At 51.3% G+C, this 25195-nt stretch overlaps 1 protein-coding gene and 1 pseudogene across 2 annotated transcripts; both read left to right on the top strand.

Annotated features, from left to right (window-relative positions):
* Window positions 1–2163: 2163 nt before the first annotated feature.
* LOC119814968 lies at window positions 2164–2730 on the top strand (annotated as a pseudogene).
* Window positions 2731–3751: 1021 nt separating this feature from the next.
* Hspa12b (heat shock protein family A (Hsp70) member 12B) lies at window positions 3752–24851 on the top strand. Of its 2 annotated transcripts, XM_038330655.2 has the most exons (14): window positions 3752–4022; window positions 11315–11787; window positions 13916–13975; window positions 15626–15723; window positions 16633–16757; window positions 17916–18102; window positions 18431–18535; window positions 18793–18909; window positions 20618–20792; window positions 21461–21547; window positions 21917–22021; window positions 22131–22389; window positions 22838–22941; window positions 23611–24851. In XM_038330655.2, the coding sequence occupies exons 3-14, from the start codon at window positions 13933–13935 to the stop codon at window positions 24261–24263; spliced, it is 2058 nt and encodes a 685-aa protein (XP_038186583.1). In that variant the 5' UTR covers window positions 3752–4022; window positions 11315–11787; window positions 13916–13932; the 3' UTR covers window positions 24264–24851. The 2 variants fall into 2 exon arrangements, with proteins under 2 accessions (XP_038186583.1, XP_038186581.1); XM_038330653.1 differs by lacking the exons at window positions 3752–4022; window positions 11315–11787 and adding an exon at window positions 6527–6740.
* Window positions 24852–25195: the final 344 nt, after the last annotated feature.

Here is a 25195-nt window from a genome sequence, read left to right as displayed (position 1 = left end):
TGTCCTGACCAGTGCTCTCAAGAGCATTAGCAGTGCTGAGAGGAGATGCAAACACCAGATCCTTATCAGGCCATGCTCCAAAGTCATTGGTTCCTAACTGAGATGATGGAGCATAGCTACACTGGCAAATTTGAGATCACCAATGATAACTGTGGTAGTTTGAATGTAATTGGCTCCCATAATCTCATAGGGAGCAGCACTATTAGGATTTGTGGCTTTGGTGGAGTGGGTATGGCCTTGTTAGAGAAAAATGTATCACTGTGGGGGCGGGCTTTGAGATTTTCTGGGCTCAGGATACCGCCCAGTAAGTCAGTTGACTTCCTGTTGCCTACAAGATATAGCAGTCTCAGCTTCAGCACCATGTCTGCCTGCATGCTGCCATGCTCCCTATCATGATAATAAGAGACTGGACCTCTGAAACTGTAGGGAGCCACACCAATGAAAGGTTTCCTTTAAGAGTTGTTGCGGTCATGGTGCCTCTTCACAGCAATAGCAAACCACAAACAGGACAAAAGTTGGTAACAGGAGTGGGGTATTGCTGGGACAGGCCTGGCCATGTGTTTGTCTTTAGGAATCTGGACTTTGGCACTTGTGTTTGGAAAGCAGTGGAATGCTTTAAGCACTGCCGTCTGCATGCTGGGTGAACACCACCAATTGGCTACACCACCCGCCCTCTTCTTAGATTCTGATTGTCTTATTAAGGGGGCTAGCTCCTTAAAAGCCTTTGTTTAACTAGTTATATATTCGTTGTTCAAAAGCAATCATTTGGGTCATGTTTAATAGTGATATTCTAATGTTCAGCGATCTGAATGTCCTTTTAGTTATTTTCATTGATTAAAATGAAAATTTTAAAATTCAAAAAATGTTGTTCACAGTGTATGATGCACGATAATAAACTGTCCCCTGCTGAGAGTTGGGTACTTTAGAGTGTAACAAATATAGACTGCGCTGGGTTAGATTGTAAATAAAACATACTTTTAGTAAATACTAGTATCTTTCTATACGTTGGAACTCTCAGCTTTGAGTTTTATGGTGTCTATGTGAACGACTGTTGAACATCCAGAGGTATAATTACCTAGGGTATAAGGGACAATTTGGCTGAATTAACCCTAACACTGCTGTTGTTCTGAAGAGAAAATATGAACTCTGATTATATATATATAAATAACTTAGATATCTAGCTGTAATTATGAAATATGTTGGCTCCCACAATTCCCAGTGTGAAAATATATATTAGAAATTTCCTTGATAATTTTGTTAAATTGAGCAGCATTTACACAGTTAAGCAAGCACTCAGTTCCCTATGTCCTACTTTAATGTTCAAGATGGGTTTGATTGGTATCAAGGCCCAGGAAGGCCAAGGAAACAACTCTAACCCCTTGGGAGCAGGAGGTGGAGGTTTGTAGAGTTGTAGAGAAGGACCCACAAGTGCCTGTGGACCAGAGCGAATGCTGGCCTTGCCACTGAATAGTTTCCAATCTAAAGAGCCTTAGTCCAAGAAAGCGCCCCATGCCAGTTCTGCCCGGATGGTGGTCCCCAACCACAAAGCAATACAGAGCATGAGCAGACCAGGTAGGCAGCTATAAGATCCTAGCTCAAGATTTAATGGCTGCAGTGTGTAACCTTGGCAAAAGGGATGCTTGGCCACACTTATCATCTCTAAGATGCAAGCCACACTTAATTTCTAGGATTAGCTGAGAAAGGGCAGAGGTACTCTAGACCTCAACAGCTCCTAGACAGCGGTGGTCTGCTCTCTCAGACAGTAACAAAGAGCAAAGGACAGTAGAGAAGACAGACAGTAGAGACTTTGGGAATATGTGAGTGTACTGTTTTCCAATTTATTTTCATAGTGTATTTTTCTGTTATTTGTAGAAATATCAATGTTTTAAACCTCTTCTTATAAAATTCAATGATTAGTAAAGTTCTACTGTAGAAGTTAACTCTAAGTGGCTGAAAATACTGTTCATTACATACTTATCAAATTATTGAAGAATATATAATTAAATTTAGTGACTTCATTAGTCACTGCCTTGTTAATTCTGCTGTAAAGAAAAAAAATAAAGAGCTGCTGTGGTCATGGTCTCTCTTCACTACAATAAAAACCCTAACAAGCTCTTTCTCTTCTGGTCGCAGGCGCTTTGGGAGCCGCCGGTTACCGTCCAGCCATGGCCAAGTCCAAGAACCACACCACACACAACCAGTCCCGGAAATGGCACAGAAATGGCATCAAGAAACCCCGGTCACAAAGATACGAATCTCTCAAGGGGGTCGACCCCAAGTTCCTGAGGAACATGCGTTTTGCCAAGAAGCACAACAAGAAAGGCCAGAAGAAGATGCAGGCAAATAACGCAAAGGCCGCGAGTGCATGTGCGGAGGCCATCAAGGCCCTGGTGAAGCCCCAGGTGGTGAAGCCCAAGGTGCCAAAGGCCCCAGCCGCAAACTCACCCGTCTGGCTTTCATCGCTCACCCCAAGCTTGGGAAGCGGATTAGAAGCCACATGGCCAGGGGTCGTAGGCTCCAAAAAACAAAGCCCAAGGTTCAAGCCAAGGCAGAGGCCGCAGCTGCAGCTCAGGCTCCCAAAGGTGCCCAGGCCCCTGTGAAGGCCCCATAAGAAAGGTCTCAGTCTGCCAGTGTGAAGAGATGGACTGGTGTGGATATCTACACAGTGTCTGCAGATGGTCAGGACCTTGTGCTGTTTTTACAAATAAACTTGAGGCAAGTTCTGAAAAAAAAAAAAAAACCCTAACAAAGACAATAACAGAACCAGGGAAATCTTTGTGAACCTCATGGGCAGGTTAAACAAGCATAGCAAGATCATCCCTAGATTGGATGTGCAGCTGAAAGACCTAGGAAAATGGCAGAATGATCTGCTCCCACCCTGTTTGGTTTCATTGTACTGACATCCTCAGCTGGTTTGATGAACTGTGAAGAAACAAGATAAAAACACGAGCAGAAAGCTCCTGGAGTTCCTTTTCCAGGGATGCAAAACACATGGATACATAAAATGTCTCAGAGGAAGGAAGGAAAGAAAGAAGGAGGGAGGGAGGGAGGGAGGGAGGGAGGGAGGGAGGGAGGGAGGGAGGGAGGGAGGGAGTCGTATTGGGAGGGAGGAGAGGCAAGGAGGAATGAAGGAAGGAAGGAAGCTTATGAAAGGACGTGCGGAAGAAAGAGCAAACTCGAGACGGAAGACACCAAAGCAAAATAAGTGACGTCTGGAGGTCTGGAGTCCTGGGCAAAGACCATAACACCTTCAGAGTGGGCTGGCAAAATAGCCAGCCACACTGGTGGCGTTACTGACTGCCAAGTATGTTGATTCATCCTGCCTCTGTTCTCCATACCCTCTGTGCACAGCTGCCTCTACCTGAGGTAACTCCTTCTCCTCTGTGAGGATCATTCTCAGTCATCCTTCAGGGTTCCAAAATCTCCTCTTCCTCCTCTTCCTCCTCCTCCTCCTCTCCCTCCTCCTCCTCCTCTACCTCTTCCTCCTCTTCCTCCTCCTCCTCTCCCTCTTCCTCCTCCTCTACCTCTTTCTCCTCCTCCTCCTTCTCCTCCTCCTCCTCGTCCTCTTCCTCCTCCTCCTACTCCTCCACCTCCTCCTCCTCCACCACCACCACCTCCTCCTCCTCCTCCTCCTCCAGGCTTCTGTCGCCTGTGTGGGAGCCCTGATAGGGAAGGGCTACGAGTGGGAGGCTCCAGTGAAGGTTCTGGAAGTGAGGTCAATCTCTATGAGCCAGCTGCCATCTGGGACAGAGAAGAGGGAGTGCAGCTGGAAAGTGGAACCTGCTTTTCTGTTTATGAAGAAGGAGGTACCAGCTAACAACAGAGCCTCCACGGTTAGCCTAGGCTCCTGATCCACAGACTCCTAGGTGACTGGCAGCGGCTGGGTCTCACGCACTCCCAATTCCAGCAAGGAAAGTGATCCTGCTGGAGGCCTGAGACCACAGGCCACAGAGAGGAAGTCCATCTGGGCGGCCCAGCAGGCAGAGGAATTCCTGGAAGGAAGCTCACATCTCAGGAATCTGGTAAAGGGGAACATTGTTGAATCTCTGTCCCAGGAGCTGCTTGCTGCCAGGATCCAGGATCTGATAGCAGGAGCAATGGGTCACCATCTGGGCAGCCTGGCATGTGAACTGGGCTACAGCCCAGTCACTAGCAAGAGTGAGGCTCAGAGGGAGGCAGCCTGCAGGAGCTGCCCTACAGTTTCTCAGCTGTGGTTTTCTTTCCTATACCTTGAAATGAAAAGGCTTTATTGCCACACATGGGGTGCAGGGGTGGCAACCAGAGCACCCAAGTAAGGTTCCTAGCTGGGCACAGGACATTTTGAAGTCCAGAGGACAGGCTCCACAGGTGGAAGAAGCCAACCCTTCCCTTTCGTGCATGTGTGTGTTTGCACGTGCTTGCGTGCATGTGTGCGTATGTATATACATGTGCACTCACTCTCCAGTCTTTGGAACAGAGCCAGCAAGTCAGGCTTGAGTAGAAGGTTAGAGCACAGCTATAAAGTTCTCTCCGCTAACCCTTAGCATCGATGGGCTTAGATCGGAGAACCGCATGTCTTAAATATTAACTACCTTTTGCCCTAAAGCTGCCTGCTGCTCTGTCATGTCATGGGTACCAGGAGCAGGGAGCTCTGCTCTGCCTTCCAAACTCAAAGATTCTTCTTAAAGACCTATGTGGTGGTCCCTGGGGCTAGAAGCTTTCTGAGTAGATGCAGCACCCACAGTAAAGTACAGGGGCCTGGTTTCTCCTAAATGCCTGGAGAAGGGAGGAATAATGGTAAGGAAGTCGTAATTAGGACTGGCCCAGGTGGAGCAAATGAGAAGTGTTAGGGACTGGGCCTGGGAAGGACAGTTAGGGACATTAGCCAAGGGCAGGGCATGCTTTGAATCCTGGGATCTCCTTTGGTGAGTGCTAGATTGATAGTGTGATAGGCAGGATTCCCATGATTGACAACCCACTGTATACACATGAGAGGGTAGGACTGGAAGACAGGGTCTCCCAGAGAAGGGCCTGAGGGAAACCTATGGAAAGGCTTGACAAGGAGAGGACACACTCAGAGACCCACCAGAGAAGCTAGAAACCTCTGGAGGTCAGTGGGTGGGCCCACAATGGCACTAGAGAAGAACAGAGGGAGAAAGAAGGGACCATTTAGGTGAAGGGTGGACACTCAGCAGGTCCATTGTCCCTGCCCACAGGACCAACTTTCTTTGGTGACTGAATCAAACATCTAATATGGAGCATTTGCTGTCCCCTGGGTAGACTGGAGTTGTACAAGGGTGGGACCGTGATTGATGAGGACTGAATCAGGACCCAAAGCAGAGGTGGAGATGCAAGAAGGAGGTGCCCTCATCACTTCAGAGGGTGGGTGAAGGGGTGGGAGGGGGGTGGGGGCAGACCGACTGCAGCTGCGATCCTAAGTGACAGTGTAGCTGGGGAAAACGGACGGTGAGATAAAAAACAAGAATCTTGTCACACATATCCTAACAGACACACAGACACAAGATGCATCCTCTGACAAGCAGGGAAAACTGCTGACTGGACGAACACCTTGCTGGCACACACACACACACACTACACACACACCCTACACACCACACACACACCACACACACCATACACCACACTCATACACACACCCTACACATACCCTACACACACCCTACACACCACACACATGCACACCACACCACGTGCACACACACACCACACCACGCACGCACACACACACACACACACACACACACACACACACACACACACACACCACCTCTGGCCCTGACCTCAGATAAAGACCCTCTTGGACAGCGCGAGCCCTAAGGAAGATAGCATTTTCTCTGGGCAGTGAAGGAGGCAAGGCAGACCAGGAGGGAAAATGACCTTGCAAAGGATGGGATAGCAGACAAAAGCAGTTTTCTCCTTGCCTTCTGGGTCTAGGGGAATAGTCACAAGGAGGGAAGATCTGGAAGCAACTGGAGTCTTTGTGGGGTATCGAGAGCAGAGGCCCTGACAGACCCTGGGAGCGCAGAACCTGGCAAGTCAGAACTGAACAAGCACCTGACAGCTACCCTCTGCTTCCCCTACTGTCTCCTGGCAGGGGAAGCCAGGTCCTGGCATCACCGGGAGGTCCTGGGTTGATACAAGAAGATTTATGAGCCACATTTGAAAGGTTGAGGAGGCAGAATAGGTGGTCTCTGGCCAAATCTGAGGACCTAGGTTCTGCCTTCACCCTCAATTCCACATGACCATTGGGGACACCCGCTAGGAAAAGTGTGGAGGAAAGAGTGGCGGCTTTAAAGATCTGGAATAGGGCCACCCTCCGTGGGGTCTAGACTCTGGGCAGCAGATGCCAATGCCCAACCCCAGGGTGGGCAGCTGGTGAAGTGGGAGCAGCAGAAGGCCTAGGAGGGTCTGGAATTCTCTTCCCACCCTGCTCCTCCCACTCTGCCTTCTCCCATTCCACCCCCTGGGCTGCCCTCCGAGCAGGGGAGGCGCCGCTGGCCTGTGGTGCTGCGAGAAGCTGGGAGGGGCCGGGGACGCGGGCCGGGGCTGGGCCCCTCGGCTGAGCTCTGAGGAGGCAGGCCCCGCCCTGGCTCACACATCTGGGCGGTGAGCGCGGCCATCCGGCCTGGGGGAGGGTGCAGGGACGGGCCTGGCGCACGTCGAGGGCCACAGCAGACTGCCGCGGGCTCTGAGCTAGTATCCAGGCGGCCAGACCTGGTGGAGCTGTCCGCAAGGCGGAGGTGAGCCGGGGAAGGGCCTCTGGGCTTCCCAGGGAGGTGCAGAGGCTGCTGTCTGGAGCTGTAAGCCCACGAAGTCACGGGCTAGGTGAAAGCAAATCTGCAAGCTCCTTGAGGAGGCGGGCCCGCTGGCCCAGGCTTGGGGAGGCAACTGAGCTTCGGCTCCTACCTGTGGCTGTGGGACCCCACCAGAGACTTGCTTGCTTTGGAACGACCTGGTGCATGGGGAGGTGGGCTGGGGGCTGGAGGAGAGCCAACTGTGAACTGGGGCCTGCTCACTTAACCAGTTGTGGGGACCTGCTGCCTGGGTTAGAGTTGAGACTGGATTTGAATATTTGTGTGTCAAGAAGTGCCTCACGAGGCTCCAGTCACTGAGATCCAAACTTGTGGGAGAGCATCTGGGTGACCAGGGTGTCTGTATGCCAGAGACCTTAGGCTGCTCTCAAAGAGGCACGGGTGGGGATCCAATTGGGTGGGGTCTGGGCTTCTATGAGGTTGGAGGAGCTAGCTAGCTATGGAGTAAGTCTGTCCCGTGGAGAAAGGGGAAGGCAGGAACTCCTACTCAGCCTGCTGTGAGCAGATGGAGCCATGGCAAAGGAAAAACTTCACTCGAGATGGTGGGCAGGGCACGGCTTTAGGTTTCGGTGGGACAGAGATTGTGAACTAATTATCCCCATGATGTGTACCCAAAGGGGTGGCACATTTGTGGAAAGCAAAGCTGGGGCAGAGACCAGGACACCAGGGGCCATTTCCATCACCCCTGGCCATGACAGGAGAAAGCTGCCTCCTTATTCCACAGCCTTTTCCTGGTCCCCTCTCCTTGAAGTCATCTCCCCAGTATAGGGTGGGGCAGCCCTTTGGGTGCCATTTCTGACCAGACCATGCCCCCCCCCCCGGTTGAGTGGCCCAGAAAAGTTTGGAAGAAATGTCCATAGCCCCAACCTGCCGACAGTCCTGTTGAAGCTCAGCTCCCCACCTAACCACCCCACCCAAGAAGAGACCCTGGAGGAATTGTGTCCATCAGACAAAAATTTTGAGGTTATTGTGAGATCTGGGGAATTCTCTGAGTTTCCACTTGGCACACCCTGTCCCGGTCCCCCGTGACTGACAGACCATGCCTATTAGACAACAATCGGGACTATAAGCCAGGGTGAACTTGAAGAGTATGAGCCCTGAGGCCCAGAGCCAGGAGTCAGCCACAGGTAGGGTTGAGGAGCTGTCTACAGATAGTGTAGTGATTACTTTAGGGCCTGGATTTGGCATGCAGTTTCCATCCGGAAACTCAGACATTTTCACCCCGTAACTGGAAGTCCCTGGGATGGGGGTCTGCCTCTGTCTGTTTCCATCTCTGCACTCTGCCGAGCCCTAGCTGTTGGGAGCTGACTTATCCCAAACTCCTTAGTCAGCATTCTCCTCAAATGTTCTTTCGGTGCACATGCACAGCATGGTGGGAAGGTCTGGAAGACACATTGGCCACCTGTATGTCCCTGCACAGCTGCTAACCCCTTTACCTCCATCTCTATGGAGTCTGTGGAGACTCTGTCATCATGGCTTGCTTCAGTTCCTATCGCCTTCAGAAAGAACTCAGGATAGGCAATGACCTTCTCAGTAAGACCCAGGGCTAAAGTCAAATCTACATGGAGAAGCAAAGAGCCCTGTCCACACACACCCAGCTCCCTGCCTTTTCCAGTGCTTTCCACACCTGGACTTGGTCCTCATAAGCCCAGTGTCACCCATTTCACTGAGGTACAGAGAGGTGACACACTCTTACGCAGTACCATAGTGGGCCTAGGGGGAGGTAAAGGCATCTGCCTGTGGCGTGGAACTAAGCTTTAGAGCGACAACTCAAGTCTTTTTCTCTTCGAAGCTCAAGGTTATTTTCTGCCATCCAACAAGCTTGGCCCAGAAAATCTATCCATCCATCCATCCATCCATCCATTCATTCATCAAAGTGGTTCTAGCACTAACTCAAGCCTATGACAGAGAAATGCTCAATATGTATTGTGGTGGGCTTTGATACAGTGGCATGCCAGTAAATACAGCCAGTTCTCTAAGAAAGAGAAAAGCCTGATTTGTAGTTTTTGCCCATTTCTGCAGTGTAAACACTCCTAGGCACGGCTGCTTTCAGGCTAACATCATTATGTGTATGGACATAGGATTAAGAGACAGTGTCTGCTCTGGAGAGTTTATGGTATCCGGCTCTAGTTTACCCCTTTCTTTTCTCTGAGCTAGGCTTCTGTCATGATTCCCAGGATTCTTAGAGGTCCCCTCTATTTGCTTTGCCTCTTTTCATCGTTAGCCCCTAGTTTCAGCCAGCCCTCATCCTTTCCCAAATTCTGACACCTACTACAGCCAACCGTGTCTCTCCAGTGTTGTGGAAGCAAGACCCTTTGTGTCTAGAAATCTCCATGATGCTGGCCACACAGGGGTACCCTGGATGTACAGAGCCTGGCTGTCTTTCCCTGATGCTGGGTATGTTCGGATGGTGGTGAGCAAGGGAGTATCCTTGTGTATGGGTGTGCCGCTGCCCGGATCTGTGTCTGCTTGTGTTCTGTTAGCAAAACTTCCTGATCAGGCTACAGAGAGGGGCAGCCTCCACCTTTGTTTAAAGGGGTAGCCAGGCTCATAGGTAAGAGCAATAGCCCCTGTGCTTTATAGACCACGGAGCAGCGTGAACACTTGAATATCACTTAATCTGTAAGGAGAATCTGAATTACCTTGGGAATGTCATAAAATACAAGTTCTGGCCGGGTGGTAGTGGCACACACCTTTGATTCCAGCACTTGGGAGGCAGAGGTGAAAGGATCTCTAAATTCGAGACCAACCTGATCCTGATCTACAGAGAGAGTTCCAGGACAGCCAGGTCTACACAGAGAAACCTTGTCTCAGAAAAGACAAAGAAAAAGAAGAGAGAGAGGAGAGAAGTTCTGAGCAGGTAAAGGTGGAACGCTCCTTTGGGGTGTAGTGATGCCGGGACTGCTGGACCTGTGGCAACATGTTAAGTAACAAAACTATTGATGAGTTGGAGGCATTTACTTAGAGCTTGGACCCCAGAACCTCACAGATTCAAGCTCAAATACCTCCCATGTTAGGAACAAAAATATAAATATAAATAAATATAAAATTTTTAACAGGCAGTAAATATCCTTGGCCCAGTAAATAACTTGCAAGCTGGCTCATCGGTAAAGGCGCTTGCCATGCAAACCTGATGACTTGGGTTGACTCCTAGGACCCACATAAATGTGGAAGGGGAGAAGTGACTCCCAGAAGACAGCTGTACATGTGCCATTGATGTGTGTGCCTCCATATTCAACTTCTCCCTGCTTGTCAAATAATATTAGAAATTTAGAACTTGTTTAAAAATGAAAACACATGAACACATAACCTTCCCTGCCTCCCTCCAGGCCCTTGTCTCTGCCCTTCTCAGCCAAGCTTCTTTTGCTCAGCTTTACCTGGGTTTATCTGCCTTGGGCCAATGGGACAGGTATTTGCTGTCCTAAATATTTCTTTAAAATTCTTTTTAAGGGGCTGGAGAGATGGCTCAGAGGTTAAGAGCATTGCCTGCTCTTCCAAAGGTCCTGAGTTCATTTCCCAGCAACCACATGGTGGCTCACAACCATTCGTAATGGGGTCTGGTGCCCTCTTCTGGCCTGCAGGCATACACACAGACAGAATATTGTATACATAATACATAAATAAATATTAAAAAAATTCTTTTTAAATTTTATTTGTATGTGTGTTTTATCTGCATGCCTGTCTCTGCACCACATGTGCGCCTAGGGCCCACAGAGGTCCGAAAAGGGCTTGGATCCTCTGGAACTGGAGTTGAAGATGGTTGTGAGCCACAGCCACTGGGTAGGTGCTGGGAACAGAACCCAGGTCCTCGCAGGAATAACAATATTCTTAACTGTTGAGCCAGCTCCCCAGTCCCTTTCTTCAAGGACTTCTCAAAACCACCTAGTTTCACCCTCCTCTCTTGCTGGGGTTGTCATGGGGTTGTCAGGAGGGTCCTTGGTCAGCCTGCTTCCACCTGCCAGGCCTTTAAATGTCCTTTCTCCTCCCTCCCCTCCCTTTCTACTTCTTCCTAGACTCCTGAGGACAATGAATTTCTCATGTATGGTATACTTCCTGCTCAGGGGCTTCTCCCTATCTCCAGACTACATATCTGATCACTAGTTCCGTTTTGTTACCTCGGTGTGAAACTGCATCCACACTGCCTGTCCCTGCTGTCAGCCTGCCATGCTCACTCTCTTCCTTCCATCCCCCAGCTTACGTCAGAAAAGTTTCCTCCTGAGGCCCACTCAACAGGTCTGATCAGCTCTGCTGATTTATACTGCTGCCACGAAATGGCCCCACTGTGTCCGAGGTGCACAGCTCACGGCCATCTGTAGCCTGGAAGCCTATAGCTGCCCAGCTGACTTCCGCTTCCCATGTTGCTCTCTAGCTGTTCCCTCTCAGTGCAGATGTGATGCTCGACACCCTCCCCCTGCAGCTTCCAAACTTGCGAGGTTTTCCGTTGCCCTTGACTAAAACTGAGTCTAAAGGAGGGTCCGGACCACCTCTTCTCTCCCACACAGATATCATCTTCACGTCCTTAATATGCTTGGCATTCGCAAAGTTGCTTTCATGATTATTGGGTCACAATCACTTGAGTCCCCAGAAAAGAAGGTGCGGATCACCATTTCCTAAACCACGGCTAGTGATCCCATTACAAGAACACCGTGCGGATCACCATTTCCTAAACCACGGCTAGTGATCCCATTACAAGAACACCGTGCGGATCACCATTTCCTAAACCACGGCTAGTGATCCCATTACAAGAACACCGTGCGGATCACCATTTCCTAAACCACGGCTAGTGATCCCATTACAAGAACACCGTGCGGATCACCATTTCCTAAACCACGGCTAGTGATCCCATTACAAGAACACCGTGCGGATCACCATTTCCTAAACCACGGCTAGTGATCCCATTACAAGAACACCGTGCGGATCACCATTTCCTAAACCACGGCTAGTGATCCCATTACAAGAACACCTGACTAAACAGGTAAGATGAAAATTTGGCAACACAATGTTCAATGACCAAAACTTACATCAAAATCAAAATGTGAATAAATCTGATTGTTTCCGGCAGTGCCAGCCCATGTTGCACTGTGTGGCCCACACAGTTCTGAGCACACAACACACTCCCTTTGTACTCAGATTTGAGACTATTCTGTATTAGGAATTGCGTGTTTTACTGTGCATACCAAACTGTGTAACTCCTTATGGAAACATACTGGTTTAATTACAGAAAACACAGACTTATGCCATTCCCAGCATTCCTCAGCATGTAAGATCATTGGATTGTATTATGTTAGAAAGGTTTTTGGTGGGGTCTTTGTTGTTTTTGTTTTTAAGAATGTTTGAATTTTAGTCAGGTATGGTAGCACACACCTTTAGTCCCAGCACTCCAGAGGCAGAGACAGGCAGATCTCTGTGTGTTCAAGGCCAAGCCTGGTCTATAGAGCTAGTTCCAAGACCGCCAGGGTGGTTACACAGAGAAGCCCTATCTTGAAAAAAACAAGCAAGCAAGCAAGTAAGCAAACAAGAATGTTTGATTTTTATGAATTTTAATCTTTTATTTATTTTATGTATATGAATGTTTTACCTGAATGTATGTCTGTGTACCACTTTCATGCCTGGTGCCTCCAGAGGCCAGAAAACAGCATTGAATCCCTTGGAAATGGAGTTCCAGATGGCTGTGAACTGCCATGGAGTGCTGGGAATTGAACCCTGCTCCTCTGGAAGAGAGCTTTTAACCACAGGCCATCTCTTCAGCCATGAGGGTGTTTGATTTTAAAGACTGCTGTTTGAATAATCAATGAATATTGACTTGAAGTTAAAACAGAATTTCCTGAAATTTCTGAAATGGCCCTAGACTTACTTGCCTCTGTCGTTTTGTACTGTGTGCTTATGTGAAGCAGCATTCTCAGCTTGACCATTATAAAATCAAAATATCTGTCAACTCTGGCACATGTTGACGATGCTTCACATTCAACGTCAAATATTCAGCCAACATTTATTTATTTTTTGGTCTTCTTGAAACAGGGTCACGTGTATCCCAAACTACCCTTCCACTTGATGATGTAGCCAAGGTTAACCTTGAATTCCTGATCCTTCTGTCTCACCTCCCCAGTGCTGAAAGTAGAGGCATGAGTCACCATAAGACTTCATTTTTTATGTAAAAAAGAAGCAAGCACATCTATCTCACCACTATTCAAATTTCTTCTATCTTTAATAAGTGGGAATATATATCAAAGAAGTGTTTTCAAAATAAAGTTCTATATGACATTATAAATAAAAATTTTATTTATATTCCTATTTTCTGTAATTATATACCCTGGATTTCATGGAAATTTCTTTTTTTTTTTCTTTTTTTTTTTGGAGTTTTTTTTGTTTGTTTTTGTTTTTTGAGACAGAGTTACTCTGGATCTTTGGAGCCTATCCTGGAACTAGCTCTTGTAGACCAGGATGGCCTCTAAATCACCGAGATCCACCTGCCTCTGCTTCCCAAGTGCTGGAATTAAAGGCGTACCCCACCTTTGCCCGGCGCATGGACATTTCTTGTATAAAATGGGTCTCGAGTGAAACAGTCTCGAGGGGAAAGTTTAAGGATCATCTGTGAGGGGTCCTGGCTGCTCCTCCAGAGACCTGTGCTCCCAGCACCCACTTGGCGGCTCACAGCTCTCTGTAACTCCAGATCCAAGCTATCCGTCACCCTCCCTGGACCTAGATACATACGTTATATGGGCATACATATAGGCAAAACAATCTCATAAGCAGCACTTGGCACAAAGCAAGCACCAGAAAACACATAGGAGAGTCATGGTTCCTACAGAGCAAAGGGCATTTCTGAGCAAACCAGGCCTATGGAGACTGAACTCTAGATGAGATGAAGGGATCTGGTTAGACATGCTAACAGAATTTGTGATGCTTGTTTTCAAAGTGTGACAACATCTTTATCTCCCAGAGACACACCGAGGAGTTTGTAAGTGAAATACTATGACGTCAGGGATTAGCATCAAGTGTCTCTGGCTCAGAGTAAAAAAAAAAAAAAAAATAGCACAGATAGCATTCAGGGAAAGAGCGTAGAACAAGTAAGTCTCATTTTGCTTGTCTGTTCTTGTTTTCAGCTCCAGAGATTGCAAGGATGCTGACTGTCCCAGAAATGGGCCTACAAGGGCTGTATATCAGTAAGACCTCTACTGCCCCTCCCTGCCCACCACCCCACTCACCCCACTTGCCTTGGCATGAGACTGCTAGTCACTGCCCACAGTTGTCTCTCAGCACAAGTTCTTGAGAACCATTCTATAAATTCTACACCGTGTGTGTGTGTGTGTGTGTGTGTTTGTGTACAGTGTGCACACCTGTGCATGTGTGCGCAGGGATGGTCTGTATACAGAAAGTATCTGTTCAGAGACCTCTGTGTGTGTGTGTGCATATGCATGTCTGTGTGCAAAGGACTTGCGTGTGCTTTGTGCACCTACGCGCATGTGCACCCTTTGTGAGTGTGCCGATGGATCCCTGTGCCGAGGACCTTGGGTTGGAGTGGTCTGCAGGTGGCCTGTGTGCACTGAACTCAGCACATCTGCTTTCCTCTGAGTGCAGGCTTTGTGCTCTCTGCAGGGTGGGAAGCCAGCAGGCAGGAGGGACACTCCTCAGGAAGTCCATTCACAAAGACCTGGTGGGCTGGGCCCTTCCTTCCTGCCTCCCTTCCCAGGCTCAAGCACAGCAACTGCCTTTCACATTAGAGCTGATAGCAGGGCCTGAGCCATGCTGGATGCCCTGGGAAGGGGATCTTGAACTTTAGCTACCCCGACCCTATACTTCTGGTACCCAGGCACACTGCAACTATGCCTAGGCTCTTCTTACAGACCCTCACATACATTCCTGGGTTATCCCGGGGCCACTGTCAAGGGTCACAGACAAGCTGAGGGAGCACAGCCAGCCCTGGCCCAGAGTGCAGCCATTCAGACCTGCTGACTTGGGCCTTCATGCCCGTTCCCACTCTCCTCTTATCAGCCTCCCTAGCTTCATCCATGGATGTCAGGGTCGCAGTGCCATCTCCTCCCATCACCCTTAGCAAACCTTAGTGTGATGGGGATAGTGACTTCCTTGCCACCTTTGAGTGTCCAGCCAGGCTGGCCTTCCTGTCCCACAGATGTCTAATTCAAGCCATACCTGGGGCCCTCCTGGAGGTTGCCCTGTTTCTTAGACCCTAAAGTCCAGCCCAGGCCTGGTCCTTCTGCCCCCAATGCTAACTTGAGTGTCTGCATGTGTGCTAAGGACGTCCCCAGACACAGAGCTGGGCTGGGGGTAGGTGCCACCTTCCCCTTCTGGTCCTGTGTGCCCAATGGGAACAGGGAACTCCCTCAAGTCCTGATTAGAACCATGTGGCCAACTTCAATAGCAGAGGAGTAGCCTGCCTCTAGGCCGTATGTCCCACCTCACAGCCACTTACATCTGAAGTCCCCTCCAGCACTGCCACAGGAGCCGATCTGCCCATTGCTCCTGCCTACCCATCTCTAGACTGTCTTTCTACTACAAAGTGCTTCTGTGTCTCCTTCTGTCCTCCTGTGTGTGCTTAAAGGGGACTTGGGAAACTGCCCAGATGATACACACACGACACCATCCAGGGAGACAGGTGCATCTGATTGGTCCAGGCAGGTGCTTAGACTCCCAACCCTGCAACATGCATGTCCTTCCTACTTCCTCCTGTCTCCCTTTCCCACAAATGACCCTTTGCCTCAGCCAGGCTCAGTGAGAACAGATAGAGCCCTTGTGCAAGGCAAGATCCTGCTTCCCAGATTGTTTCAAGGTGACTTGGTCTTTCTCCTCTACAGGCTCTAGCCCAGAGAGATCCCCAGTACCCAGCCCACCCGGCTCCCCGAGGACCCAGGAGAGCTGTGGTATTGCCCCCCTCACCCCTTCACAGTCCCCAGTAAGCAAGCCCTGATGGGGAATTTGGGTGGTAGGTGGCCTGGGTGGTGTGGAGGAGGGAGGTCCCTGTGGCAGGGACTGGACTGAAGAAAGGTAGAGAGGCATGCCACTAGGCCTGGCACACTAGTCATGTGGCCCCATGGCCTTGGACTGTGGGCCGTAACAACGCTACTGAAAACATAAGCTCCAGGTAACTTACTCCTACCTCTCTCTATAGAAGGATGACTCCCAGAAGACACTGTGGCTGACCTGCTTAAGCAGGCATGTGACTTTTCTAGGTTCTTAGAGCACTCTTCCTGCCGACCAGAGCCATAACACACTCTAAGCCCCATCTCAGGAAGAGTATATTGTTTAAAAATATTTAGAAACTGCACAGTTGACGTTCCCAAGGCAAAACCTCTGTCCCCACGGCTTTCCTGGGTTATCTACTCTCTATGGCTTTGTCCTGGTCTTCCAGCTTGGGAGAAATAGGGCCAATTCTGTACAGGGACTGGGGCCCCTCCTCTTTTAAAAACCAGAGTCTGGATTGTGTTACAAAAGCAAAAGGTAAAGTGTGCACATCCGCATGTTAGAAAACAGCCGAGAAAAGCCAGATTGCTCCCAGCTGGGGCAAGGCTGGCAGCAGGCTGTGAAAATGGTGTGAGATGGAGCTGGGCCGAGGGTGTCTGGGAAGCAGGCAGGTGAACAGGAAGCTAGATAGCAGTCATTTTAGCCCCCAAAGTGCCATGGCTACCTAAGAGGTATTGGACTGTCCAGGCAAGGTGGCATGGCCAGGTCCCAGCCGGGAAGGGAGGCTGTAAAACTAGGAAGGTGGGCCAACGGGACTGGAACAAAGCTACTTTGGGCCACAGGCAGTGAATGAGACGAGATCCTCTTAGTTGTTGGCTGACGTTAGGTCTTGGACTTGCAGAAGCCAGAGGCCCGTGCTCCACAGCAGGCCTCCTTCTCTGTGGTCGTAGCCATCGACTTCGGGACCACATCCAGTGGCTATGCCTTCAGCTTTTCCAGTGACCCTGAGGCCATCCACATGATGAGGTGAGGGCAGCTGGCCTGGGAGACTGGGCTGGGGAGGTACCTCAAACTCTGGTTAAGGCCTAGCCTTAGAAATAATTATGGGGCAGGGTCTTATCAGAGCCCCTTGTATCTCTAGGACTCCTCGCTGGGACTGGAGGCTGGAGAATGGACTTCAGGTCCAAACTTCAGCCTTATTTGGAGTCCTCCTACCCACTACAGGAATGCTGGGCCTCATTTATTTATTTGTTTATCCATTTATTTATTTGCAGTGCTGAACATCAACCCTGGGGCCACAAGCCCACAAGTGTTCTTGGGTTAGATCCCCAAATATATTTTGGGGATGTGTGTTTTGATGATCTTAAATGTGTGTGCACCATGCTTGTGTGTACTTGTGCATAGTGCATGAATATTAAGGCCTCTGCCACCCCCACAGGACCTCTCCCTGGACCCAGAGCACACCGATTGGCTAGCCTAGCTGGCCATGGAGCTCTAGAGATGCACTCATCCCTACTCCCCACCCCATTCCCCCCAGCAACAGGGTTAGTGACGAGGTTATAGATGCCACCATACCCAGCCTAAGCTCTAAAAATAACGAAAGGAAGAGAGGAAGATAAGGAGAGAGGGAGGGAGGAAACAAAGGAAGGAATCAGAAAAGATTGAAGTTATTTGGCCTTGGAAAACAACCTCGAGAAGTGCAGTGACTTGGCCAGAAACGCTCTGCTAGGGTCCCGGGAAACATCAGGAGGTCAGACACAAGCCATGGAATAACAGCTTGCTGTTGCTCGTAATAATACAGAGGTGAGGTCAAATGGGACACCCCAGCCACAGGTAGAGAGGATCCCTGGGGGAGCGTTTATAGAGGGATGTAACTTGGCACCACTTCGTTTTCATGAACCCCTAAGAGATACGCACTATTATTTTCCTGGGGGGTGAGGGTGAGGGCGGTGTTTGCGAGACGGCCGCACTCGGTAGATCAGGCTGGCAATCATCCCACCTCAGCCTCCTGACTGCTGGGATTGCAGTCACCACTCCCAGCTCCATTATTTTCATTTTACGGATGGCGGAGGTGGAAGCTCAGGGAAGCTGTGTCCTGCTCAGGGTCACACGTCTGGCCCCTGAGCCAGCACCCAACTGTAGGAATGTTGCCTCTGGCTCCCCTGACTGCCTTTGTCTTCGCAGGAAATGGGAGGGGGGAGACCCAGGCGTGGCCCACCAGAAGACCCCGACTTGTCTGCTGCTGACCCCAGAGGGTGTCTTTCACAGTTTTGGCTACACTGCCCGTGACTACTACCATGACCTAGACCCCGAGGAGGCTCGGGACTGGCTCTACTTTGAGAAGTTTAAGATGAAGATCCACAGTGCCACTGTGAGCCTATGCGGCCAGGCTCCTGCCAGGGAGGTGTCAGTGGAGAGCAGGGCAGAGCTGAGAGACCAGAGGAATGGCCTGACTAGGGGCCGAAGGGGTGGGGTCAGGGGCCAAACAAGTGGGCAACACTAACGATGGGCTTGATGTGAAGGTGGGCTAGAGGATGGGGGGGCAGACCTAGGGAATGGCAGGAGCTGGGGCAAAGCTGATATGAGAAGGATAGAAGAGAAAGAGAAGCAATGGGAGATGGGCTGATTATCCCGAGGAAATCCTCAGGGAATGGGGCAGAGCTATGGCCTCATGCAGAGCTGCCCTGTGTCTCTGCCAGGATCTCACCTTGAAGACCGAGCTAGAGGCCGTAAACGGAAAAAAGATGCTGGCCCTGGAGGTGTTCGCCCATGCCCTCCGCTTCTTCAAGGAGCACGCTCTTCAGGTGTGCTGCTCTTCCCAACCCTATCCCTTCTGTTCCCTCCCCCTCACCTCTCCCTACCCTGAGTCCAGATGATGAGTGGTCACTACCAAGTCACAGGCCACTCCAGTTCCCTGTCCTGTCAGAACTCGCCTTTGGGCCAGCCAGGTGAAGATCAGAGTTCTCACTCCAGCAACAGATCTTCCCAAGTCGAGCTCCTCCCAGAAGGGTCTGAAAATGCTTCAGGCCAGCTCTCACCTCACTGTCCTTCCCTACTGCAGGAGCTGAGGGAGCAGAGCCCCTGTGTGCTCGAAAGGGACAGTGTGCGCTGGGTGCTGACAGTGCCTGCCATCTGGAAACAGCCAGCTAAGCAGTTCATGAGGGAGGCTGCCTACCTGGTGAGGATGTGCAGGTGGAACTGGGGTAGCCCACACCTCATCCCTCCTTCAACCCCGAGGACCACAAAATCATTGTGGGATGATATTCACCCTTGCTGGGATTTTGGGAAAGTGTTGTCCCCGGGAGAGGGGGTGAGCCTTCAGGAACAAGGGATGCTGGGCAGAGACATAGGCCATCACAGGGTCCTGTCAGGTTCCTGAGAAGCAGAGCCCAAGATACGGAGTGTTGTGTATATAGTCTGCTGAAGACAGGCTCTTAGGACAAAGAAGGTGGAGGAATCAGGACCGGAGAGTGATGTGCAAGGAAGGATGCAGTCTTGCCGGGGTCTAGCTTCAACCCCATTCTATAGGAAGCCCCAGAGGGAGGATTGTGGCACTGGATTGGCCACAGTGAGGCAAGGGTCCATAGCTGCCTGCCATTGCTTGCTGGTGGGAAGGAAGGGGCACTTGTCCATGTGGGGTGGGACCAATGTCTAAAGCAGGGGCTGTACAGCAAGAGCAGCAGGCAGACACCAGGGGAGCCACTCTGGTCCTCCGCAGTACTTTGTACACCCCCATTCCTGCCCCAGGCATCATAGGTTCTTCCCAGAGGAAAAGGACTATTTAGCTACAAAGGGAGATGATTCTGGCCAAAGTGTGATGTCTTCCTACCACAGAGAATGTGGGGTTCAGACACTACCCTCTCCAATGGGGACAGAGAGGCCTCACAGAGCAAGATGGGTTGCTTGGCTCTGCCCCTGGGGCCTTGAGGAACAGACCCTAGGACATCCAAAAGGTATCTCAAGCCTGCCTTCTGTCCCCTTGAAGATACCTCTACTTGTGGGTCAGATGACAGGACTATGGGTGCCTATGCTTGTCCCTAGAGGGGGTTGACTTTGAGCACAGTGAGCCGTTTTGCAGATGTCCCTAGGCAGAACAAACATGCCTGTCCATTTACCTGCCCTGCTTCCTCCCACGTTGCTCCCTGATGCCAGCTCAGAAAGGGCTGGCCCAGGGCAGGAAGCCTCTAGTTCCTACCTGTCTCCCTCTTAACTTAGTCAGAATGCATGGAATCCCATGAACTCTAAACTCCCTGGAGAGAGCCTTTGTCCTGCTGCAGGAAATGACAGATCTTGAATGTTTCTCCTGTACCCCCACTGGCCTGTCATGATGCCTGGAATCTCACTATTTCCTTCCTGCTATAGCAGATTCTTTGGGAACAAAGTTCTCCTGTGAATGAGGCAACCTATGGCCAATATCTGACACCAGCCTGGTGAGCCGGGCATTGCCCCTGCCATCCCCTCCAGTTCACGGCACTCACCCCCCACTGTGCTGGAATTTTTTTTTCCCCTAGCAACACCACAGCCAGCACTTAGTTAGCCCCTGCCAGCCCCTCCAGTCCACTGTACCCACTCCCCCACCCGCCCCACTGTGCTGGAATCCCCCAGCCACACCACAGCCAGCACGGCATTCCCTGGGGATGGGAAACTTGCTACAGCCATGCCATTTCTTTCTGCTCGGTAAGCCTTTGGCTCCTTGGCCCTGGCCCTCCCTAACCTGACCTCAACGTGGCTGTGAGGCAGCTTCAACTGTGTGTAGCATGAAGGGGCCCGGCAGGCCTGGCATGGATGGCGTGATGGGTGAAGAGTTGGGAATACCCAGGAGCCAGAGTGCCATCTTACATGACAGTCTATGGTGCTGCCTGTGCGGGCCACCACTATATTCCCAGGCTGGCCTGGTGTCTCGAGAGGATGCAGAAAAACTCCTCATTGCTCTGGAGCCTGAGGCTGCCTCTGTCTACTGCCGAAAACTTCGCCTGCACCAGCTCATGGACCTGAGTAGCCGGACGGTAGGCGGTGGGCGCCTGGGTGAGCGCAGGTCCATTGATTCCAGCTTTCGACATGGTAAGCTGCTCCAGGGTTGCTGCCTGGGGCAGGGTTGGATGGAGTGCCCTTGGAAGGTTAGCTGTGTCTAGGATGGAAAAGGGGAAGTCACCACACTGAGGGAACTCAAGATCCCTGGTGGAGTTCACTGTGAGGGGGACACAGCCCTGGCTCTAGGACCCCAGGTTGAAGACAATCCCATCTTGACCAGGGAAGCGGAGTCTGAGGGCCAGGGAAACACAGACCGCCCCAGGGCAGGTGCTCAATGAACACTAACAAGGGAGTAAGCTGGGCTCCAGCCTCCTCTTCAGAGGCTTTTCCTTAAATGGCCACTCTATCAACTGTTATCCCACATCAACCCTGCCCCTTAGCAACCAAAGCTCTTGCAGCCAGACCCAGGCACTGAGGCCAAGGACAAACTCCTCAGTGTGCTCACCCTGGCAGGGAGAGGTCCCAAAGTCCTGAGCTTCCCTGGGACACTTGGAAACACCTCCCACTTAGATCCTGCAAGGCCTCTTGGGCCTGACTGAGCCAGGACCTGCTCCCTCTGGGGCAAGAACAAGTCCTGTATCCAGAAATGCTTCTAGCTGCTTCTAGTGCCTGGGATTGGGATCCGTGTTGCCCTAGGGCTCTGGACGGCCTTGGAAAGGAGAAGGGTTGAGACGGTAGCTCCTATCCTTACTTTCCAGCCAGGGAGCAGCTGCGGAGGTCTCGCCACAGCCGAACGTTCCTGGTGGAGTCTGGTGTAGGAGAACTGTGGGCAGAGATGCAAGAAGGTGAGGTGACAGGGCATGAAGGGACATCTCAGCGCACAAGAGAATCTGTAGGAACTGGGGAGGGCTCCATCCGTGAAGCCTGCATGCCCCCTCAGTCACCTATACCCCATCCTGCTTACAGTCACATCCCAACTCATTCCACCAGGAAGTTCTGCTCCATGTTCAAGCCTCAAATCATCCCTCTTCCACACTAGCATCCTTATTTGGTAGCCTGAAATGAAGCCCTTCGTCTCCCTCCCTGCCTTCCATAAACCAAGGCTGGGTTTGGTGCCTGGAGCAGGGCTGGAGGTGAGGTGGGGGTGGGGGATGCAAGACAGAAGGTGAGAGACAGAGACAGGCCTTTCATGTTACCTGTATTGGTCGGTGCAGGAGACCGCTACATGGTGGCAGACTGTGGAGGTGGTACTGTGGACCTGACCGTACACCAGCTGGAGCAGCCTCACGGCACCCTCAAGGAGCTCTACAAGGCTTCTGGCGAGTATACCCAGGAGTACCCTTGTCACCAAGCTCTCGCCGGGCTTTCCATCGTCCCCTGGTGGCCGATCTGGCAATAACACCCGCTCTGTCTCCTACCCTGCTGTAGGCGGCCCTTACGGCGCAGTAGGGGTGGACCTGGCCTTTGAGCAGCTGCTCTGCCGCATATTCGGAGAGGACTTCATCGCCAAATTCAAAAGGCAACGGCCAGCAGCCTGGGTGGATCTAACCATTGCCTTCGAGGCCCGCAAGCGCACTGCAGGCCCACACCGTGCCGGAGCACTCAACATTTCGCTTCCCTTCTCTTTCATTGACTTCTACCGCAAACAACGAGGCCACAACGTGGAGACGGCCCTGCGCAGGAGCAGGTGCGCCCAGGGTCAGGAGTCGGGCTGCTAATGTGGCCTGCCTTTGCAAGGGAGAGTCGTGTGCCCCAGGGACTAGAGAGAGAGGCCTGGGCAGTTCCACACACGTACACCATGCCAGCTGAGGGCACTGAGTACTGGGTGGTGAGGCAGGTCCACCAGCGATTAGGAATCGGCAGTCCAATTAAGAGTTAAGAGTGTCATAAAGGACAGAGGTTGCAGATTTTATCTTCTCCCTGACCCACCCTGTTACTCAGTGTTCGTGGCTCCGCTATGCTGGAGTAGGGTCAGTGGTTTGTGATTTCCTGAATGAGCCAAGCAGACAGCAGAGTGGGTTGGGGATAAGGGCAGGTGTCCACCCTTCGTTCACAGCGTGAGGACCCCTAACTAGAAGCTGCAGCAAACAGCTGAGCTGACCCATGGATTTGTGTGTCCCCTTCACCACCCACAGTGTGAACTTTGTGAAGTGGTCCTCACAGGGGATGCTCCGGATGTCCTGTGAGGCTATGAATGAGCTGTTCCAGCCCACAGTCAGTGGGATCATCCAACACATAGGTGAGTGCCTGGATGCCCCATTCATCACCAAACTCAGGTTCAGAAATAATTCCTCTCCTCTATGCTTGTAACCACACATCCTTACCTTGGGGTAAAACCCAGAATCATCTGTATTACCTGGGGCCAACAACTCATGGTGGTTAAGGAATTGTTTATAGTCTGCCAGGTTAAAGAAGGCCTGGTGCTTCCGTTTTCCCATTTTGTAAATGGACTTTATGAGCTGATAATGTGTAGACAGGCTGTCCTGAGCAGTGTAAATGCAATCCTGATTCTCTATTCTTCGTGGGATGGTAGCAAATGAGTAGGGTGTTGGGGGCCGGCAGGACCAGTGAAGAATGCCAGGAAACACTGTTTTCTTTTTAATGCTGTCAGAGTACTGGTGGGGCCAGGCATAGTGGCCTTTAATCCCAGCACTTAGGAGGCAGAGACAGGCGGATCTCTGTGAGTTTAAGGCTAGTCTGATCTACAGAGTTTGTTCCAGGAAAGCCAGGGTTCTATTTGCACAGAGAAACCCTTTCTCGAAAAACAAAATCCCCGCCCCCCCCCCAAAGAAAAAGAGTACGGGGGGTGTGGGTACAGAAGAGCTACTTACCATGAAATAGCTCTTAGTGACTCTGTCTCCTTCTTTCTCTTCCTGAACCCCACCCTACACTTGTCCTTGCCCTGCAGAGACATTGCTGGCAAGGCCTGAGGTACAGGGCGTGAAGTTGCTATTCCTGGTGGGCGGCTTTGCAGAGTCGGCTGTGCTGCAGCATGCGGTACAGACAGCACTGGGCACCCGTGGCCTGCGCGTTGTGGTCCCGCACGACGTGGGTCTCACCATCCTCAAGGGAGCAGTGCTTTTTGGCCAGGCACCCGGTGTGGTGCGGGTGCGCCGCTCCCCTCTCACTTACGGCGTGGGCGTGCTCAACCGTTTTGTGCCTGGTCACCACCCACCTGAGAAACTGCTGGTTCGGGATGGGCGCCACTGGTGCACTGATGTCTTTGAGCGCTTCGTCGCAGCAGAGCAGTCGGTGGCCCTGGGAGAGGAGGTGCGGCGCAGCTACTGCCCTGCGCGCCCCGGCCAGCGGCGTGTGCTCATCAATCTGTACTGCTGCGCTGCGGAGGACGCACGCTTCATCACAGACCCAGGTGTGCGCAAGTGTGGCGCACTCAGCCTGGAGCTTGAGCCTGAAGGCTGCCCGGAAAACACAGGCACGCCCCCCAACCGCCGTGAGATCCGTGCTGCCATGCAGTTTGGTGACACGGAGATTAAGGTCACTGCTGTGGATGTCAGCACTAATCGTTCTGTGCGGGCAGCCATCGACTTTCTTTCCAATTAAGGGTACCCCTTTCGGTTGGACAGAAGAACATGCTAGTTTTCACAGCGGCGCCCCTTTCTCCCCACCCTGAGAGAAATGTGGTAAGGACACATGGAGACTCACGTTGGGATTGGGCCTTGGTCTACTGATTGGAACACTAAAAGAACACCAAGAGGTGAGATGATATAAGAGACTTCGAAGGTTAGAGGGTGAGCCTGACTTTTAAGTGTGTGACCACGAAGACAGACTACAACGGAGGACTAAACACTGGCCTGAACTTGAGGGTTGAGGGGAAGGTTAAGCAAAATTGCTGAGGAGCCGCGCGAGGTGCAGAACCTGGGCCTGAAGGTTGGAGTTCACTGACTGTTGAAACTGTGGAGTTCTAGCCACAGGAAGCCAGAGAGCAGTTTCATGCAGGGGTGGGGGTTCAAGCCCATGCTAAAGGGACGGGTGTAATAGGAGCTGGCTGTGTGACTGTTAATGGCAGAGCAGTGGCTGACGGGAGAAGGGTGCACTGTTACAGTGAAGGCAGTTTGGAGGAGATGTAGACGCAGCATGCTCAGAGGGACCCATGGGCAGCCAATAAATGACTCATTTGCCACCAACCCAGCCACAGGAGGACAGAGTTCACGGGGGGTGGGGGGGGGCAGCTCTGCCACTTCATCACTATAGTATACCATTAGGAAATCTGATCAACCATGGGCCTCAGTTTCTCCAAGTGTGAAATGTCAGACACTTCCTGCCAACCATGGCATAGGACAACTTTACCTGCCTGAGAACTTACCCTAGGTGAAAATAAAGCATGTGTGGTCAAGAAAAGCAATAATCTTCTAGAACCACCAGAGTGAGGTACAAGTACCAGAGAGAAGAGAGACCATTTTCAGCTCACAGATGAAAGGGACCTGGCAAGGAGCTGTTGCTTTCTCCCTGTCTGGCATCAGAGGCCTGAAGAT

The sequence above is a fragment of the Arvicola amphibius genome, chromosome 5 (genome assembly GCF_903992535.2).
Source record: "Arvicola amphibius chromosome 5, mArvAmp1.2, whole genome shotgun sequence".
NCBI classification, from domain to species: Eukaryota; Metazoa; Chordata; class Mammalia; order Rodentia; family Cricetidae; genus Arvicola; species Arvicola amphibius.
Note: the sequence above shows the minus strand (reverse complement) of the source record. Positions and strands in the feature narration are given on the sequence as shown.